We start from the raw sequence: 19,886 nt of genomic DNA, 5'->3' as shown, positions 1-19,886 counted from the left end.
CAACAATATTAGCTGGACTTTATTAGTCCTAAATGTGCTTAAAGAAACCAAGTTTCAAAGAAATTAAGTAAGTTGCCCAGGTCATAAAGATAATAACAAAAAGAAGTGTTGGTCTTCAAACCCAGGTTTTCCAAAAAAGATTGTTTCTCCAATATAATCCCAAAGAGGTGAAGGAAGTAGTATAGAGATTTAATCATTTCCACGGTTAGTCTACTGTAGGGGAGTCACAACTCCCCAAAAAGCACAAGATGAGAGACCAGGGTATATTGAGGAAAAAGTCAGAAGCTTGTGAAAACCTATTCAGTCACATAAGAGTTCTCTAAGTCAAAGGTAAGGGAGGAGGAGAGGGAAATGAGAATGTGATAAAGCTGACACACAGTTTCCTATAGCTTCTGAAGAGTTGGGGCACGCTTGTTTCGTTCACCATTGTACATTCCAGCACCCAGCACAATGCCTGATGTTGAGTTAATAAATATCAAAGGAAAGCTAAGGAGCTGGGACACCTGGGTGCCTCAGTGGTTTAGTGCCTGCCTTTGGCCCAGGGCATGATCCCAGGTTTCTGGGATCGAGTCCCACGTCGGGCTCCCTGCAGGGAGCCTGCTTCTCCCTCTGCCTGTGTCTCCCTCTCTCTCTGTGTCTCTTATAATAAATGAATACAATCTTTTTTTTTAAAAAAAAAAAAAAAAGGAAAGTTGAGGAGATAGACGCATGTACCATCCCAAGCCTGTGATAAGTACACATATCTACACATATAGCTACCACATGTATGAAGGAAAAATGTATGCCTCTGCTGGGAAAGGGCCACATTCATAAAGCTTCTGCATTTATTGCAAAGCCAACTTTACTCATGGACTGAAGAAGTAATTGCCTGTTGGATGTGTTTCAATTACAAGGTTTCTCCTGACATGGGAGAGACTCTCTTCCTGCAAAGTAAAATCCCTGCCTCTATATTTGCTTATTTCCAGTAAATTTCAAGGTAAATATAACAGGAAATTAGAATATTATTTTCTTTCTTTTTTTAAGATCTTATTTATTTATTCATGAGAGACACACAGAGAGAGGCAGAGACACAGGCAGAGGGAGAAGCAGACTCCTCACAGGGAACCCGATGTGGGACTTGATCCCAGGACCCCGGGATCACAACCTGAGCCGAAGGCAGACGCTCAACCGCTGAGCCACCAGGTGTCCCTGAATGAGATTATTTTCTAACTTGGTTTTGAATGTCTCTCATATAAGCACGGAATAAACACGTGTCAAGATTTATTAACTCATTGGTGAGAGAGTTAGAAGGATATTAATGCTGGGTCAATGAGCATTTGAGAAACAATATTTATAGGAAGTGAGTGAGGATAGGATATTAGAAGACTGAGAGATTAGAAACTAAAATGGCTAAACTCCTACAGGGCAATAAAAATCATAATCTTTGAATCTGTTTTTCCTATCAGATGGAAATCATTTGTATCTCTACTGAGCAAAAATCTAAAAGTGAACAAGTGTTACCGCAAAGTATGGGCCCTAATCAACAATAGGGAACAACGGCATGCTCCCCTAGAAAAGGAAGTAATCCTTGTCTGAGCCTGTGAGACAACACTCAGGTGTGATAGAGAGAGAGCAGATAATCACCCTCTTGCCTTTTGTTCCAAGTTTGTAATAATTTGTCTTAATAAAGATTGGGGGAAATTATCTCCCTTCTATCCCCAGTTTTAAAGGGCTGTGAGAAACAAAAATAAGGTTGCATTTTGATCATGACCTGGGGGATATGATTGTCCCACATACCAGATACATATTTTCAGCTCTGAGAATGTGGCTCATAATTTTCTGTCCTGCTCAGAATAGCAGAGATTTGGTGACCCAGTTCGTCATCAGGGTGCAAGACTCAGATGACTGGGCTCGGAGAAGAGGAAGGAAGAGTTGAGACAAAGGTCTGAATAAACAAGGAAGCAGGAGAGGGCAAGAGCTTGGGAAAGACTGGTCTCCAAATGCAGGGTTTGGGGATGGTCCCTGGGGATAGAAGTGGGTACGATTAGGGGGAAAGCATAGAGGACAAACTTGTTTATCTATGGCACATTTGTTTCTGGCATTCTCCAAAGCAAAGATAGGATTTGTTTGTTCTCAACTGTACCTGACGTTAAGATTTTATTATTATTTTCTTTGTGACCCAAAAATCTTTCCCTGAAAGAAAAACAGACATACTGTCTACTTGGCCAAAACATTAATACATATTTAGTTTAATCTAGTCATTGACAGTAAACTTCAGTGAAATAAACCAGGGTGCTGTAATCACTGTTCTTTGTAATTTAAGATAGCCAAATGTTTTACAACAATCAGAATTATATTTTTGTTCCTCATTATTGACAGACGACACATGCCAGTAACTCCTCTACAGAGTGTTCTGACATTATGCAAATGTTTGTGGACCCAATTCAAAAGAACACCATGGTTATTTAAGAGGGTGATACTATCTCCCTTGGTCACACATAGCACTTTTTAAAATTCTAACAAAGTGGCAGACCGGAGCCAGAATTGCCTTTGTTTTGTTTCTGTAGAAAAATGGGTCTACCCCACAGAGTCGTTGCTGGGCTATCATGTTTCATGCTCTTTCCTTGAATATGGCCCTGAAGAGTTAACTGCTGCTTCTGTGCTCGGCCACCATCCTGTAATCTGGCCTTGGATTTGGGCGGCTGACAAAGCAGTGGAGTCTTCCTTAGGGACCCCAAGCTAAAACAAAGAAGCAGATATGTGTTCCCAAAGAAAGATGCTTTTGCTAAGAAAGAGGTAGGACAGAGATGGGATTAGTAGAAAACAGAGGAAAGGAAAACCCAACACTATCCCTCAAGACAAAGAATGAACAAAATCACTCCAGGAAGCATTGGAGTAGGAGAGAACAATCTTAGAATGGTGATCTTTTCTAACACAGAGGATAATCAGAACACAATTCAAAAAATAAAAGAAAATCTCATTCATTTTTTTTACTAAAATCATGGAAAAACAATCAGTCTTGCTTGATAAATGGAAAATTTTAAAGAATTTGTAAAAGGAAAAGCAATGAACATTACAGGACACTAGACAAAAGAATTCCTTCAAATTACAGAAAAAGGAGGTTTTAAAAAAGACTATTTGAGAGAGAAAGCAAGCACAGGAGCGGGGTGGGGGAGGGGGTAAGGTCAGAGGGAGAGGAACAGAGGGAGAGGGAGAAGCATACTCCCACTGGGCAGGAGCCCCACTTGGGGCTCAATCCCAGGACCCCGGGATCATGACCTGAGCTGAAGGCAGAAGCTTAACTGACTGAGCCACCTGGGTGCCCCTAAAGGGGCCCTTTTAAAATTCAGTACTCAGGTGTTTATTTTAAAAAAACAGTAAATGGTGGCAAAAAAATGTGTTCATTTTTTCAAAAGCCCTTCATCTTTCCATACCACGTATAATGAGAATGATGACTTAAAAATAACGACTCAAGTCTTTGAGTTAATATTTGCTCTGATTTTTTCCCACCAGAGAATTGTTTTGGTGAATAATATCCTTGGTCTTTCATATTTGCCAGGTACTGATCTTTCACTAATGATGAGAATATTAAAAAAAAAAAAAAAAAAAAAAAGGCTAACAACAAATGTTTTGATTCCCAATTAAATGTACTCTGTACTAAGAGATGAAAATCAGGGACCTCTAGGTATGTATAACCCCAAATCAGTTGTACATGCCTTTGGAATGAATTTTTTACTTTTCTATGAATCTAGTTCAAGTACGGAGTTAGAATCTTTCAACTAAACACTGAAGCCTCAAGAGAGAATCTTGGTCCACTTCATTCATTGCTTCAGACTTAGAGCAGCAAGGCTACCCCTCTCTGAACTCCCTTTCTAGAACACACCTTTCGTGGAGTGAGATGAAGGAGAAAGATGGTAGGAATTAACTAATTTGTTGAAAAGGCTTCTCTGGGTAGCTGCGACAGGGGCAAAAAGAAAAGGTAGTACTCATTACTGGATGGAAATGTGGATCTGGGACATAGTAAATGAACTTCTTAACTTTCACATTTTTAATGTCCAGCTCCTGCTATGATGCATTCAGATTAAAACACACACACACACACACACACACACACACACACACACACACAAGAAAAGCAGTGAGAATATCAACAGAGGATTTAAAAGTCATCTGTCATTTCCCTGTGGAAAAATAGTAGTGATATTTTTGCATTCCTGTGGAACTCTCTTCAGCAGAAAAATGAGGAATGAGTGTTATCTTTGATTGCATAATTGATATTTGTCTTATCTACTCTTTTTGTTGTTTGTGAAGTATCCAGAGGCTAGAAACAAGGTCTTAATTGACTTTCACACATGGAGTTCTCACTCAAAATTATAGCCACCATTTATTAAATGCCTACTATGTGCTAGGTACATGGTAGGCACTTTAAATATGTTATTCTAGAATATCTCAAAGATTTAAAAAATTCTGAATTATTCTACAAAGTTCCAATACCTAATGCTGATGAGCCTCATTGTCAGTCACAGTATTGTATGTGCTCTGACACATATAAGCAGTAATTGCTAGTAAGCTTCTTCACATTTCTCATCCTACTACATTAAAGAACAACCCAAATTAGTCCTATTTTTTAAAGATTTTATTTATTATTTATTATTTATTTATTTGAGAGAGAAAAAGAGCACGAACAGGGGGGAGGGGCGGAGGGAGAAGAAGGTAGAGAAGCAGATTCTCCAATGAGCAGGGAGCCCGACATAGGGCTCAATCCCAGGACCCCGAGATCATGACCTAAGCTGAAGACAAACACCCGACTGAGCTAACCAGGTAGTTTTTTAAAAAGCTAAGTTTTAACTGTCATGCTTTGCCACCTTTGGTAACTTCTGAAAATATTTTTCTATTGATCGTTTTCAAGAACAAAAGCAAAACACTGGAAACAAAAATTTACTGGGAAAGAACAAATTGGTGAGATAAGATAGTTATTTTCAGATAGAAAACATTGATGTATGGTATCCATGAAAAACCACCGTATTAATGAAAACTGATTCTGAATTTCAAATAGAAAAAAACTAGTAACAGACATTTCCTACATATTTATTAATGCTTTAATAGAAAGATCAAAGACATGAAGTATAGGGGCATTTGAAATACTTTCATATGCAAATTTAGAACACAGTTTTGTTTTCTAGAGGTATTAAACATAATGCTTTTCAATGTATGAATCACCTGACTTGTATAATGAGGACATTTATATTAAATCTGGTAACTTCTGGACATCAAAATTAGGATGCTATGGACACCAACCTAGGTTTAAGAACCTTTCAGCTCTATCCTCTTTTATTCTGGAAAATACTACTAAAATCCCTGTGATATGGCCTTTAAATGAGACACTTCTTCTTGTCATTCCTTCTTTACCATAATTATTTATTCATTCATGTATTCAACCTTTAATATATATAATGTATGGTAAATAACATAGATGTAAAGAGGAAGAAGAAACAGCCCCCTTTTTTCAGTTATCTTACATTGCAAGAGTCAGATAATTTTTTTAAAAGATTGGTTTATTTATTTTGAGAGAGAGAGAGTGCACAGAGGGGATGGGAGCAGAGGGAGAGCATCCTTGAGCAGACTCCCCTCTGAGAGCAAAGCCTGACACAGGGCTGGATCCCACAACCCTGAGACCATGACCTGAGCCAAAATCAACAGTCAGCTTAGCCACCAAGGCACCCCAGGAATCAGATAATTTGAACACAATGCGATATTCTATAACCAGGGATAGAGTTATGTACAGGAGCTTTGGGAGTATAGAGAAGGAAGCTCTTAACCACTAAAGTGATGTAGGAACATGAAAAAATAGGAGCTAACCACTGGATGTGGGTGGGCAGGGCAGGAAGAAGGGCTTGGAGCATTTCAGGCCAAAGAATACAACCTGTCCAGGTGGGGTGAGGACCATCAGATTCTAGAAATGACAAGTAAGGCTGAAGCAAAGGGTTGTTGGAATGCACACAAGACTGACCTGTGAGTAGAAAGGTAATCAGGATCACATCATGAAGGCTCATGGTGAGGAGTCTAAACAAATGGCCAACTGAAGAGTTTAGAAGTGCCAGGCAACATCGCTAGGGCCTGGGTTTCGAAAGCTCCTTTTGGCTGCCATGTGGAAGACAGCACCTCACACGCACCAGCAGGAATCTGCTGTGGGAGTCTGGGTATGAAATAATGAAGACCTGAGCAAAATTAGTCGTTGTGGAATAGTCAGGGGGAGACAGACTCAGGAGGTACTTGGAAGACAGGATCAACAAACTGATTGACACACTGATAGGGGAGGATGAGAGGGAAGGAATAGAGGAACCTCCCAGATGTCTAGACAGGGTAGGTGTATCCTGGTGTCATTAGCTGACACTGTAGTCTCAGAAGAAGGAGAAGCAGAGTCAGGGGAAGATAATGAATCTTATTTGTGATATATTGAATTTGAGGTGTCTGGGAGATACACAAGTGGAGAATTCTAAGTCCCATTAAAACCCTGTGAGTCCTCAGGCATTGAAAGATTGTATCTCCTGCCCAATCCCAGCAGTTAAACCAGAAACAACCCAAAACCATACAGCAAGTACCAGGAAGGCCAAAAATGTTTTATTTTTTTCTAATAAGGACTTTTCAAAAAACATTACCAAAATATAGATTTCAAAAAATATGTTATATATATATATATATATTTATTTCTCTAAAATTTATATTTTTATAAATGTGCTTACCTATATAAATATATTCATATCTTACTTTTTTTTCTGCCTCTGCTTGGCACAAGACAGAGACATGTGCATAAACAGACTGCCTGTTGGGTACTCCAGCCTGGGAGATGACGGGGACAGTGGTCAATCCTACTTCTTTCTCTACAGCTTCCCATGTGCTGAAGAATTCATATATCTGCCCCCAGCAAATGTACGTAGGGTTTTACACTAACATAAGCCTATAGAAATCAAACAGAAAAGGACAGTTCATAGGCATCTGAATAAATCTAGTTCAGAGCTTTTATGCCAACTCTTATTTTCCTTTTTTTTTTTTTTTTAATTTTGAGAGAAAAAGAGCAGAGGGCAGAGCAGAGGGAGAGTGAGATAATCTCCAGTAGATTCCATGCTGAGCTCAGAGCCCAAAGTGGGGCTTGATCTCATGACCCTGAGATCACAACCTGAGCCAAAAACCAAGGGTCGGATGCTTAACTGACTGAGCCACCCAGGTACTGCTCTATTTTCTTTTTTTCTTTTCTTTCTTTTTTTTTTTTTACTGCTCTATTTTCTTATTTGATATGTTCCCTGCACGTCCATGTCTGCCTGTCCATTAAGTAAATAGCACACATTTACCCATGTCAGAGTTTCTCAATTTTTAAAAAATATTCATTTATTTATTTTAGAGAGAGAGAGCATGCACGAGCAGAGGGCAGGGCAGACAATCTCAAGCAGACTCCCCACTGGGTGGAGAGCCTGACTAGGGACTCGATGCGTGACCCTGAGATCATGCATGACCTGAGCTGAAACCAAGAGCCAGACACTTAACCGACTGTCACCCAGGTGCCCCTCAAATGGCTTTTATGAGAAACCCCTGGTGGGTTTATTCAACTAGATTGTTGGGCCCCACTCCCAGGGGTTCTGAGTCACTAGATCTGGGATGGGGCCAGAGAATGTACTGTTCTAACAGGTGATCCTGCTGCTGCTAGTTCAGTGCAATCTGATAAGCGAATTTTTTTTCACAGTTGAAGCAATTAGAGGAGAACTGAGACAAGAAATTAATTTTTAAAATTCACCAAAATAGACAAAAGGAAGAACTTGCTGAAAGCAGGATGTGTTCATGATGAAAGCATCATCAGGGTAACTGGGGTGGGATGGGATCTTGCTTTTGAATAAAATATGAGATTATTTGCCATGACATTCCACTTTATTTTAGCCTAAAAAGTCTACTTTGATTCAAAATGCAGTTGATGATAAAAAGGACAAAGCAACTAATTCTGCATTTCCAGACATCGGAAATAGCTGTCACATGTACTTGCATAGAACAAGAATGATCTTTTGAGAGAATAAAAGTAACTTGAGTTTATAGTTTTTAGTCAAGAAGCTGTCTTTAGTTGCTTGATTTCTGAATTTTTGCAAACGACATGCCCTTCTTTGAGCAAACGCCAATTTTCCCACCCAGTAAACAATCTTCATTGGCTACTTTGGCCACTATTATCTTGTAAAAATAATCCTAATAGGCAGGAATTTTAAAATTGCAAGAAAGCAGGGAATAAATCATATTTGAAAAGAGAAATGTATATGGCAAGGTTTGGAAACAGATTGGTAATATTTCAAATTTTTAAAAAGATATTTTCAGTTGAATAGAATTTAGAATTTTTATACAACCTTAGTATGACCCAGGCAACTCCCAACTTAGAAATGAGCTCTGTCTAGAAGTGTTAAATTACTGTACACCGGAAACTAATATAACACTGCACATTAACTAATTAGAAAGAAAATAAAAACTTGAAAAAAAAATAAAAACCTTCCTGGGAAGTCATTTGTTTAGAAGTTGGAACAATTTCCAAATAACATTATTATACTTATGACATTCTTATTTAAGGTTGCTAAGGGGTTTTATGTGCAAATGCAAAGAAAATTTACAAAATCCTCAAGATAACTGAAATACCAGATCGTTGTGCAGAAAAGGTAGAAAAAAATCATTTATTTATTTATTTATTTTTTAGATTTTTAAATTTTTTTTTTATTTATGATAGAGAGAGACAGAGAGAGAGAGAGAGAGAGGGGCAGAGACACAGGCAGAGGGAGAAGCAGGCTCCATGCAGGGAGCTGGACACGGGCCTCGATCCAGGGTCTCCAGGATCACGCCCTGGGCTGAAGGCAGGCGCTCAACCACTGAGCCACCCAGGGATTCCCCCCAAAATGTCATTTATAAAATAAACTTTCTATTTGTTGGAATGTCAAAGAAAGTACTCAATGGAACAGGGTGTCTTCATTCCTAGCTGTGTGGTCTTGAGCAAATCATTTATCTTTTCCCAGCCTCAGTTTTGTGGATTGTAAGTGGTAGCCTTGGTTGAGAGCATTAGAAACAACGTTTAACTTATAATGTCGGCTGAGAGCATTGGAAACAATGTGTATCAACCCCCCTCTCCCAGTTGGATACACTGATGCTGTCAGTACAGTAGATCCCCCTTATCCAAGGGGGATATGACATCCCAAGACCCCAGTGGATGCCTGAGACTGTGGATAGTACCTAACCCTATACTTACTATATTTTCCCCTATACACATATACATATGATAATGTTTAATTTATGAATTAGATTCAGTGAGAGATTAACAATAAGAATAGTAAAGTAGAATAATCATAACATAATGTAGGGGCACCTGGGTGGCTCAGTCGGCTCAGCATCTGCCTTCAGCTCAGGTCCCGGTCTCAGGGTCCTGGGATCCACTCCGAGTGGAATCAGGCTCCCTGCGCGGTGGGAAGACTGCTTCTCCCTCTCCCTTTGCTCCTCCTCCCTGCTCATTCTTTCTCTCTCGAATACATGAATAAAATCTTTTCAAAAGCAATATACTGTAATAAAGGTTATGAAAGTGTGGTCTCTCTCTCAAGATATCTGGTTGTACTGTACTCACTCTTCTTGTGATGGTGGGAGATAGTCAAATGCCCATGTGATAAGATGAAGTGGGGCGAATGATTCCGATGTTGTGACACTGCATTGGGCTGCTACTGACCTTAAGATTTGTCAGAAGGAGGATCATTTGCTTCCAGATCAGTGTTGACTGTGGGGTAATTAAGCCTCAGAGAGCAAAGCTGCAGATGAAGGAGACTAGTACACCACTTATTATGCTTTTATTAACCACCCATTCTTTACCGGGAAGAACTCTAGCAGGTTTCCTATTATTCCATTTAATCATCAAAATGATCCTAGGAGGTAGGTATAGCTATTTTCATTGTTGTAAGTAGGAAAAAGAAAAGGGAAAAGGTTTACATTTTTAATATTAAAAACTAGTACCTAAGGAAAAAAAATACATTTAACTAGAGGAGGGTGATAACCCTGGAATTAACTGTATCATATTTATAACTATTATCTCACTGATTCTTGCAGCTACTCCGTGAGATTGGAGTGACTATTTTTTCCATTTTATAAGTATTCTGATAATCAGCACATTTCAGAGTCTAATCTATAGTAGGTAATACGGCTTGAAGACTCGTGGAAGAGACACAGGTTGATACAATATTGGTGGCCCTTACAAAGCAACGGTTTCAGTGTAGGATAATATGGTCAAGGGATAGAATAGCCTATAGAAGGGGGTCGATGGGAAAGTAATAAGAAAGGTCAGCTGTAATCCGTTGGTTGAATGTACCACATGTTCTGAAAACAGATGGGTGTAATCTAGGGAACTTCTGGATTTGATGGATGTAAAAATTGCAAATGCTTTATCATTCTGTACTCAAAGATCAGCTATAAATTTCTTGGTTCCTAAGGAAATTGTTATTTATAAATAAATAGTCTCAGGGATCCCTGAATGGCTCAGCAGTTTAGTGCCTGCCTTCAGCCCAGGGCATGATCCTGGGGTCCGGGGATCAAGTCCTGCATCGGGCTCCCTGCATGGAGCCTGCTTCTCCCTCTGCCTGTGTCTCTGCCTCTCTCTGCGTGTGTCTGTCATGAATAAATAAATTTAAAAATCTTATAAAATAAAATATTAAAAGAAATAAAATGTTTTCATTTAATGAAAAAATAAAACATCAGGGATTTTCAGACAATTTACCAACCGAACCCTAGCACTTGTTAGGCATTAAGCCAGGTACTGGAAATATAAATATAATAAGAATGTTCTTGCACTGCAGGCCTTCACTTCCTCATGAGAAGACATCGGTAAACTGCCAATTACAACACAAGGAGATTAGCACCATGAGGGAGGCATGAATCTACAGCTGTGAGAGATAGTCCTGGAAAGGCAGGATTCATCCTTCATCTGGCCTGACTTCCAAAGTGTTTGCTTTTTACTTGAATCAAAATGATTAAAAAAAATTTTTTTTTTGTTCCTGCAGACCCCATATCCAGCCTCCCCTAATGTTGACATCAAAACTAAGAAATTCACACTGTCACAGAACTGTAGTGGTGTGTCTCCTTTGTCTGTAGTCTGATGGTTTCTCAGTCTTTCCTGTTTTTTTTGTTTTGTTTTGTTTTGTTTTGTTTTGTTTTTAGGACCTTGACAACTTTTGAAGATACATAATGAGGTGAAGGATTTGGGGAAGCATACCACATAAGGGATGTGCCCTTTTCACTGCATGCTGACAGCAGGTACAGGTCATTAATAGTTCTCACTACTGGTGATATTAACTTGGACCACTTGTTTTACATTATGTCCGCCAGGTTATTCTACTGTAAGGTGTTGTTTTTCCTTTTGTAATTAAATATTTAAGGAACCTGTGATGTTTTCATTGAAGAAATTATCCAGATCTTTTTTTTTCCCTTGAAAACAGTCTTATTGATGGCACATTGTGTGGTCAAAGCTATGGTATTAGAGGCTTAGAAATGAGACTGTATTTATACGAAGAGCAACCAAGTATAAGGTCCATGTATCTATCCCCTAAATGAATGTTCTGTTAAAGTCTTCAAACCCCCATTTTCCAGGGGGAAAGAAACTATGAAAGAGACAAGTGAAGCATATCTATTGATGATTGGGACGTACATATAGTGTGTATCATTGAGGGTCTCTCAATTCCTGTTTACGACATCACTTGAATTTAGGCAATCACTAATCTAAAGCTGGGAGCACAGATACTCCCAAATTTGAATTTGTAATAGGTACGAAAGGCATTTTTTTTTCCCCTGGGGCTGCCCTAAATTAAGAGGAAAACATTTCTCTGGAAAATCCTGTGATGTGACACTGGTCTTAGAGGTAGGTATAAAGACAGATTTATTAGTGATGAACTCTTACACTATAAAAATATTCAAAGAAAAAAATATTCAGGGTCCTGGGATCAAGTCCCTACAGGGAGCCTGCTTCTCCCTCTGCCTATGTCTCTGCCTCTCTTTGTCTCATGAATAAATAAAATCTTTTTTTTTTTAAAGAAATATTCAAAGGAGAACAGGTATGAAAGTCTGCTTGCCTGTGTTTTTGCAGAACTAGCCTTGCAAAGCTAAAGATATATCAACACTTTCCCATGACAGACAATACTCAGGTGATAGAGAAACAAGAATTCTCTACAAAACTTTGGTTCACAAATCTGGCTAATATTACCAAATTCAATCATACCGTATATCCTATTTGAGAAAAGTTTTGGAAACACAGGGAAAATATTAACAGTAGTGATCCCCTGGGGAAATTTTTGGTGTCTTTTAGTTTTTCATTTATAGTTCTGTACTATTGGATTTTTTTTATTGACTATGATCAGGTCTTAGTCTAAACTGAGAATTAGGAAAAAATTTAAAATATTTATTTATTTATTCATGAGAGACAGAAAGAGAGAGGCAGAGACACAGGTAGAGGGAGAAACAAGCTCCATGCAGGAAGCCTGATGCTGGACTTGATCCCGGGTCTCCAGGATCACACCCTGGGCTGGAGGCAGCACTAAACCACTGAGCCACTCGGGCTGCCCTAAAATCCTATATTTAGTAAATAGTAAGGCTTGCTGTAAGTGAAATGAAGGTCAGAACACAGTAAATTAGTCTCAATAGGGGTTACTGACATATCCAAAGACATTGATAAAGGGAATTGTTCTACGACAAAAGCTTGAGAAAGTGATTCTAAGTTTATGTGGGACTCAGTGGGTGCCCGAGTATGTGGTTGGTTATTTAGCCACTACCTAGATTTTTCCATTTAGAAGTTTATAGTTTAACAAAGCGAGGGTTTGAGAAGCCCTTTGTTGTTCATTTAGATTTTGCATTATTTAGAATCTTGCCCCAAATTTTAAAATTAGAGAAAGGGGTGCATGATCAAATTATTTTTCTGTTCTGTGAAAAGTAATAAACACCTATTAACAGGAAGAGTATCTCACTGAACATTTCCAAGTTGTTTTTTTTTTTTTACATAATTATTTCCTATAAACCGGAGAACTTATTTATGGAAAAGCCAAAGGGGAAAGTGCCTTAAAAAATATTACAGATATTAAATAGGGGGTCGGTGAGGTTTACCCAGGCCTCACCTAAGAGCAAAAATTCCAATGCCTCTTCAGAGGATTAGGTTCCCCCCAAACACCTGGGCCCCTCCTCCCCACTTCGCACTCAGAAGAATGAAGGCCTGTATTCCCTCCCGGACTCTGAGTGAGCCGGTCAGTGTGTGTAACTCCACTAGTAACACAGAATCCTGGCAAATTAAATGGTAGGTAAACACGGGAACAGGATACAGAACAAGTAAACACGAACAGGATACAGCTTTCTTGCAAAAAAAAAAAAATTAAGCCAATATTTAACAAATGTTACCCCTGATGAAACACATTCCATCAGTTGGCCTTTCAGACATTTTTTAACATTTTTCTGTTTAAGAAAATAACCTACATTAAGCGTCTCAGGAGTAAACAGGGTCAGCTTTGCAAAGATACTTTTGTTGCTATGCTGGAGCAACATGTTTGTGCACATTTATTACAGTTAAGTTCTAGGTACAACAGGGCTTGCAACGGATTTCTTAGAGACCTTTTTTTCTTTTTCCTTAGAGAACTTTTGCATATGTGCTGCCGAAGCGAGCACTCTTAGAGACCTTTGGAAGCGTATCCTGGGTTCGAAACGGGGCTGGCTCCACAGATAATGGTGCGTGTGGCGGTAAAAAAAAGTTGAAAGAGTAATTCTAGAAATGCCCAGGGAAACAGCTGTTAATAATTCCCCCGTAGCCCCCGTGACCCCCCGGTGCACCTGTGCGCGGCCCCGAGTGATCCCCCACGTCGCACCTGTGCGCGGCCCCGCCGCACCTGTACGCAGCCCAGCGCGAACCCCGCTGCACCAGTGCGCGGCCCCGCGTGCCCCCCAGCCGCACCTGTGCGCGGCCCCCCGTGACCCACCGCTGCACCTGCGCGCGGCCCCGCGTGACCCCCAGTGCCCCTGCGCGCGGCCCCCCGTGACCCCCGCCGCACCTGTGCGCGGCTCCCTGTGACCCCCGCCGCACCTGTGCGCGGCCCCGCGCGACCCCCGCCGCACCTGTGCGCGGCTCCCTGTGACCCCCGGCGCACCTGTGCGCGGCCCCGCGCGACCCTCGCCGCACCTGTGCGCGGCCCCGCGCGACCCTCGCCGCACCTGTGCGCGGCCCCGCGCGGCCCCCGCCGCACCTGTGCGCGGCCCCGCCCCGCGGCGCCCCCGAGGTCGCGGCCCGCGTGCGAGGCGAGCGCCGCGGGCCGGCAGGGGAGGGGCCGCCCCGGCCTTCCGAACCCGGCGGCCCGCTCGTCACGTGACTGGACGGCGGCGGCGGCGGCGGCGGCGGCAGCAGCGCCGCTCGCCGGGCGGGCTCAGTTCCGCTCGCGCGGGAGCCGAGCGCGGAGGGCGGGGGAGGGCCCTGCGGCCGCCGCGGTCGCCCAGCGGCTCCCGGAGCGCGCGGCGCGTCCCCCCGGCCCGGCCGGGCCGCTCCATGCCGCTCGGCGGCGGAAGTGCGGCGGGGGGCGGCGGCGGCGGCGGCGGCTCGGAGCGCGGGAGGCCGCGGCCCGGGCCCCTGCGGCACTAGCTCCGGGCGCCGCGCCCCAGCGGCCGCCGCAGCCTGCATGCCCCGCGCTGCGCCTCGTCGGGCCCCGCCGCCGCCTCCCGCTCGCACGCGCCGCCGCCGGGCGCCGGAGTAATATGCTCACTCGGGTGAAGTCCGCCGTGGCCAATTTCATGGGCGGCATCATGGCTGGCAGCTCGGGCTCCGAGCACGGCGGCGGCGGCGGCGGCTCGGACCTGCCGCTGCGCTTCCCCTACGGGCGGCCGGAGTTCCTGGGGCTGTCTCAGGACGAGGTGGAGTGCAGCGCCGACCACATCGCCCGCCCCATCCTCATCCTCAAGGAGACCCGGCGGCTGCCCTGGGCCACCGGCTACGCAGAGTGAGTGCGGCGACCCCGGCGGCGCCCTCCCCGCGCGGCTGCGGCCCCCCGGCCCCCTCCCCCTCCCACCCCTCCCCGGCCCCGGGGCCCTCCGGGGGCCGCCGGCGCCCAGGCCGCGGCGGGGGCCTCGCTACGCACCCGGGCAATTCCGCTCCTTGCCCGCGCCCCCGCCCCAAGGACGCGGCGGCTCCGGCCGACCGTGGGAACGCCGGGGTCGCAGCGGCCCGCGGGCCCCGGGGCTGTGCCGCTGGGAGGAAAGTGCGTAGGACAGCCCTGCTCAAGTTCGGAGCGCGGCGGCGACTCTGGTCCCCGCGCCCACCCCACCCCCACCCCCACCCCAGCCTCCGCGCCTCCGCGTGAAGTTTGTGGGGTCGAGCCGGGAGGAGCCGTCGCGGCGCTTGGGGCTGGGGGGGGGGGGCGTGGGGCGCGTCCGCGCGCGGGGGCGCACCTTTCAGAAGGGCGCGGGGTCCCTAACTCAGCCTCGGCCGCCTGGCGTCTCCCTGGGCGGGTAGCAACCCCAGCGCGGTCCGCAGGCGCCAGTCCTCTAACCCCCCAGCCCCCGGGCAGGGGGAACCTATTTCAGGGCTCTAACGGCAGCGTTTTGGTAATCAGCTTTGGCGATTAAGCGAGCGTTGGAGTGATTTACTATTTCAGGAAGTGACTCGGTTGGGTTGACGACCTGGGGAGGAATGGGGGGACGGAGGGAGGATTTTAACACCACCCCCACCCCCCAGCTACTCCTCCATTGACTATTAAGGAGCATCTTACGAATGGTAGGGTCGGTGGTAATTTTCGCCCTACGCCGCGTTACCAAACTGGGACATTCTGAGGGTGGGATTCAGGGGACGCGAGATCGGGCTTGAGCACCGCCCGGCGGCCGCCCCAGCGCACGCCCGCCGCGCGCCCCGCACACCTGGCGGTTCTCCTCCGGCCGCTCGGCCCGCGGGTCTGGGCCCGCCCCCGGCCCTGAGCGGCCTCGCTCGCTGATTGGCCGGCCCGGGAGCCAATCCGCGCTCCGGACGCCGCGGCGCCGCGAGGCTGACCCCGGCCTGGAGGCCCGGATCCCCGGGGCCCGTGTGCTCCCCGGAGCGCGGGTTCGGGCCCCCGGCCCGGTGGGCGCGCTCCCCAGGCCCTCCCTTCCCCCTCTCTGACCACGTCTCCGTGGGTTTTCATAGAGATCGCGAGTTAAGTGGGGCTGGGCGACGGGCGTGGGAAAAATGGGGAGAAAACACGTGAGAAGGCTGGGTGCTTGGCAGCGAGAATTAACCGCAGGACCCGCGTGGCCGAGACTCCGGTGCGGGGCGCGGGGCGCGGGGTGCGAAGTTGAAGCTGGACTTCAGGAGACCGGCCGGCCGCTGCGGGGAGAAAGTGCCTGCCCAGACACATCATGCACCGGTTCTTGGATGAAACTGTTAAAACAATTTTTGTTTAAAAATCCATTTAGACGCATTGGAAGCAAAAACAGCTGGGAGGTCTACTCAGATTGTGTAGGTGGGGGCCCTTGTGCCTGCCAAAGGAACCCCGAACTACCTGGCTAGTTGTCACCTGGGTGGGCTTCCCAGGCCAGGGGCACCTGTCCGAGGGGCAGAATGACAAGCGGACAAATGGTGAGAAAGTTCCTAGGATGTTAAAACACGTGTGGAAGCTACATGGGTGCAAGAAAAGGAGGGCCTCAAACAGGAAGAAAAGGAAAGAGGACTAAAACAAGCAGTTTCAGAATGTTTGGATCCTTTGGCAGGCACATGATGTGCCAAGGACTGTAAAAAAAAAAAAAAAAATCTATATATAGGAATCTGAAATGAGACCGGTAGCTGGGATAGATGGGACTCAGGGGCTCTATCTCCTCCTAGGTGGGCCTCCATTTCCTTATCTCTAAGAAGTTCACCTTTTTCTAGGCCCCGACATGGGAAATGTTCAACTTGAAGGTTACAAAGGCCACTGTAAAATGTTTAATTTTAAAAATTAGTTATAAAAGTAGTACATGATGGGGGAAACAAAGGCAAAAGAAAAAAATGTCCTTGCTGCCCACAGCCCATAGTTAAGTCCTTGAAACAGGCAGAGTGACCTTCCTCTAGAAACTCAACTGCCTCCATGTCAACACTTTCCTAAGGGCAAGAGGCAATGGTAGGCCATCCTCCCAGGATCCTGTATGTCTACTTTAACTTAAAGGAATTTCCAAAGAAATTTTTATTAATCTCTACTCCCCAATATCTACGTTGGCAATCATCCCCCAAGCGTATGGCCCCCTGATGTAGATCTAAAGGTTCTCATGACTAAGGTTTTATCAGACAGTAATGAATGACTTTTATCTAATGAAAGCTAGCCCCCCTCAAGGTCCTGGAAACCTTGCTTCCAACATTCTTTAGAGATTTACTCTAACCCCCTCCCAACTTGAAAGTATATAATCGCCACACCTCACAACCCCAGTGCAGCTTTAATAAAACCACCTTTTTGCACCCAAGATGTTTCAAGAATTCTTCATTGGCCATCAGTTCTGGAACCCAGCATTTCCTACATCAGTATATACTTGTGAATTCAAGCAAAGACCTGTACATATATAAATGGAAGCACCCACCTCCCCCAACACACACATACTCCCTAGGGGTAGCGACTGTAATGTAGTGTTTGGTGTGTGTGCCTTTCGAGACTTATTTGGATGCACTTATAAATATGTATCATGGTTTTTTTTTTTTTTTCTCCTCAAGATAGGCTCTTACTAAGTATGTAATTCTATGGCATTTTCAGAAAACACTATGTCTTGGACTTTATTCCAAGTCAATACATATAGAATTACCTCATTCTTTAAAAATATACTTAGTACTAATAAGAGCTAACAAAGTTGGTGCTTACTGTTTAGTGCTTTTACTTTGTCCAGATTTGTATCCCATTTGATTCTCACAACAACCCTTTAAAGTAGGCAGCAACATTTGCATTTGCTATAAAATAGAATGTGTATATTAAAAATAGGATACAGAGGCACTGAATGGTTAAGCAACTTTCCTAGAGTCCTGCCACCTTAGCAGGGTCTGTATTTGAACCCAAGCATGATTCCAGAGCCCACACCACCAAACTGCCTTCTTACAGTGTAATAAATTATGGTGCATTCGTCTGCACCCAGGATGAACCCCCGATGTTGTCCTGCCACCACCCTCTGTCAGATGTACTGTACCGCTTCCTCAAACCTTGAACTATACTTACTCTTCCTGCAAAAACACATCCTGAATGGTCAAAATGGCTGAAATAGGGAAGGGGAGAGAAGGAACCTTGGGGCTAGGATCAGAGGCTGCTGCTAATCCTGCCCTTTGCCTACAGTATCTCCTGGAAGGAGGAATTCCCTTTGTTTTAGAAGGTACCTGAGAGGGGTGGAATTGGTGGGAAGATTGCTCAGGGTGTGGGGATAAGGAGGATTTTAGCAAGTTAAGGAGAATCAGAAGTGGTTTGCTTACTTTTCTGGAAAGTGAGCTACTTTCTGTGCCTTCCCCAGAGGAAGAATTGGCATCATTTGGTGAATGAGGACTTAGAAGGGAGTTGAACTCTGGTGCTGACCTTTTGGGTGACAGAAAAATTAAGGAGAAAAATTTTTTTTTTTAGCCTCTTATTGTTAATCCTTTTCAAAGAGAGATTCTTTATAGGTTATAGACCTGGAGAGAATTAGCCTAAGCTTGTAAGAATGGAGGATCCAGAAACTGAAGACCCTCCACTCATTAATTCCGAATTTATTGGCATTGTGCTGAGTAGAATTTCCTGGCTTCTCAAAAAGCTTTCTTTTGTGGCTGAGAGTTTAAGGGCCATCTGCTAGGTTGTAAGGTTCTGTAAAGCATTACAGTTATAGATAACATCCACAGGGCTAAAAAGCTTTAAAAAAAACAAAAACAAACCTGCATTAGCAAGCTTTATCTTTTAGTTTGGCTTTGAAATTGTGGACTTAGACTGTTAGGACTGTTCAGAGAGAGGTCATGGAAAACAACAGTCTGACCCAGAGACCCCACAGGGCAGCTACTTCCTTTGTCTCTCTACAACTGTAAATACCCGCAAATGTTCCCTGTGCTTCAGGGACCTGGGAGTTGGTTCAGTTTTTATTGGGTTGGGAGCCCATTTGACCTCTTGCCCGGTTTCTCCAACCTTTCTCTCACCAGTAGTCAGCTGGACTTAGAGATACAAGTAGATGTGGAGTTTGTGCCCAAAACGGGAGTGGTGGAAAATACCAGAGAACATGTAATAGTCCGTAGGAAAGCATCATACTCACATTCTTGTCAGTGAAAAATTTTTGCCTGTGCAGAAAGAAGTAATTACAGCAGAATTTTTCTTAGGTTATTGCTATAACTATATGATTCTTTTTTTCCCCTAGTACTTTTCTTATGAACGTGACCAGACATGGGTACAAAAAGTTACCTTTATGTTCTTTGTGTCTCACAAATTTCAAAATTGTGGTGAAATAACCTTGTTTACATCCAACAAATAGCCCACAAGTATTTAGATTTGTTCTACAATCTGTAGACTGTTCTGTCTCCCCAGCTATTGGCATTAACAATTACCAATAAATCGCATCGGTTAGCTGTGCAGTTGTGATGACAGAGAAACCACTATTTCTCTCTTGACCCAAAGCTCAGAAATCCTCTGGCCTTTCTTTTTCCCTTCTAAGCTCCTCGAGCACACTTGCCCCTCTTGCACCTCTTAGCAGAGCTCCTGCCTGGGAACTTCCTGTTTAACTTTTGCAACAGAAGAATCTTGAGTTCTCCACTTCTTGTATAAAGATAAAAAGAAATGAATTGTGGAAGGAGGTGTCCCGTTTCACAAACTTCTCCATAGCATTTATTTGCAGGTGACTTAAAGTTCAAATACATGTATATATGCAGACACACACTTATATAGACGTATACACACCACATTTTCTTT

At 44.2% G+C, this 19,886-nt stretch overlaps 1 protein-coding gene and 2 long non-coding RNA genes across 5 annotated transcripts in view; 2 read left to right on the top strand and 1 right to left on the bottom strand.

Moving 5' to 3' along the window:
- Positions 1 to 9,584, bottom strand: part of LOC144322937 (uncharacterized) — a 57,394-nt gene extending 47,810 nt beyond the window's left edge. The window contains exon 1 of the long non-coding RNA XR_013388520.1: positions 9,362 to 9,584. This is a non-coding gene — a long non-coding RNA (uncharacterized LOC144322937). The remainder of the gene's footprint in view (positions 1 to 9,361) is intronic.
- The window catches only part of LOC144322936 (uncharacterized), a 34,053-nt gene extending 20,273 nt beyond the window's left edge, over positions 1 to 13,780 (top strand). The window contains exons 4-5 of the long non-coding RNA XR_013388519.1: positions 11,191 to 11,286; positions 13,641 to 13,780. This is a non-coding gene — a long non-coding RNA (uncharacterized LOC144322936). The remainder of the gene's footprint in view (positions 1 to 11,190; positions 11,287 to 13,640) is intronic.
- A 901-nt stretch (positions 13,781 to 14,681) lies between these two features.
- Positions 14,682 to 19,886, top strand: part of PPM1H (protein phosphatase, Mg2+/Mn2+ dependent 1H) — a 259,566-nt gene continuing 254,361 nt past the window's right edge. Inside the window, exon 1 of one of the 3 annotated variants that reach the window (XM_077913647.1) lies at positions 14,682 to 14,990. In XM_077913647.1, coding sequence (XP_077769773.1) covers positions 14,749 to 14,990 — 242 coding nt within the window. In that variant the 5' untranslated portion in view covers positions 14,682 to 14,748. The remainder of the gene's footprint in view (positions 14,991 to 19,886) is intronic. The other 2 variants (XM_077913648.1, XM_077913646.1) reach the window with 2 other exon arrangements.

Source organism: Canis aureus, chromosome 11 (assembly GCF_053574225.1).
Source record: "Canis aureus isolate CA01 chromosome 11, VMU_Caureus_v.1.0, whole genome shotgun sequence".
Classification (NCBI taxonomy): Eukaryota; Metazoa; Chordata; class Mammalia; order Carnivora; family Canidae; genus Canis; species Canis aureus.
The sequence above is the reverse complement of the archived record's forward strand: the minus strand, read 5'-3'. Positions and strand labels throughout refer to the sequence as shown.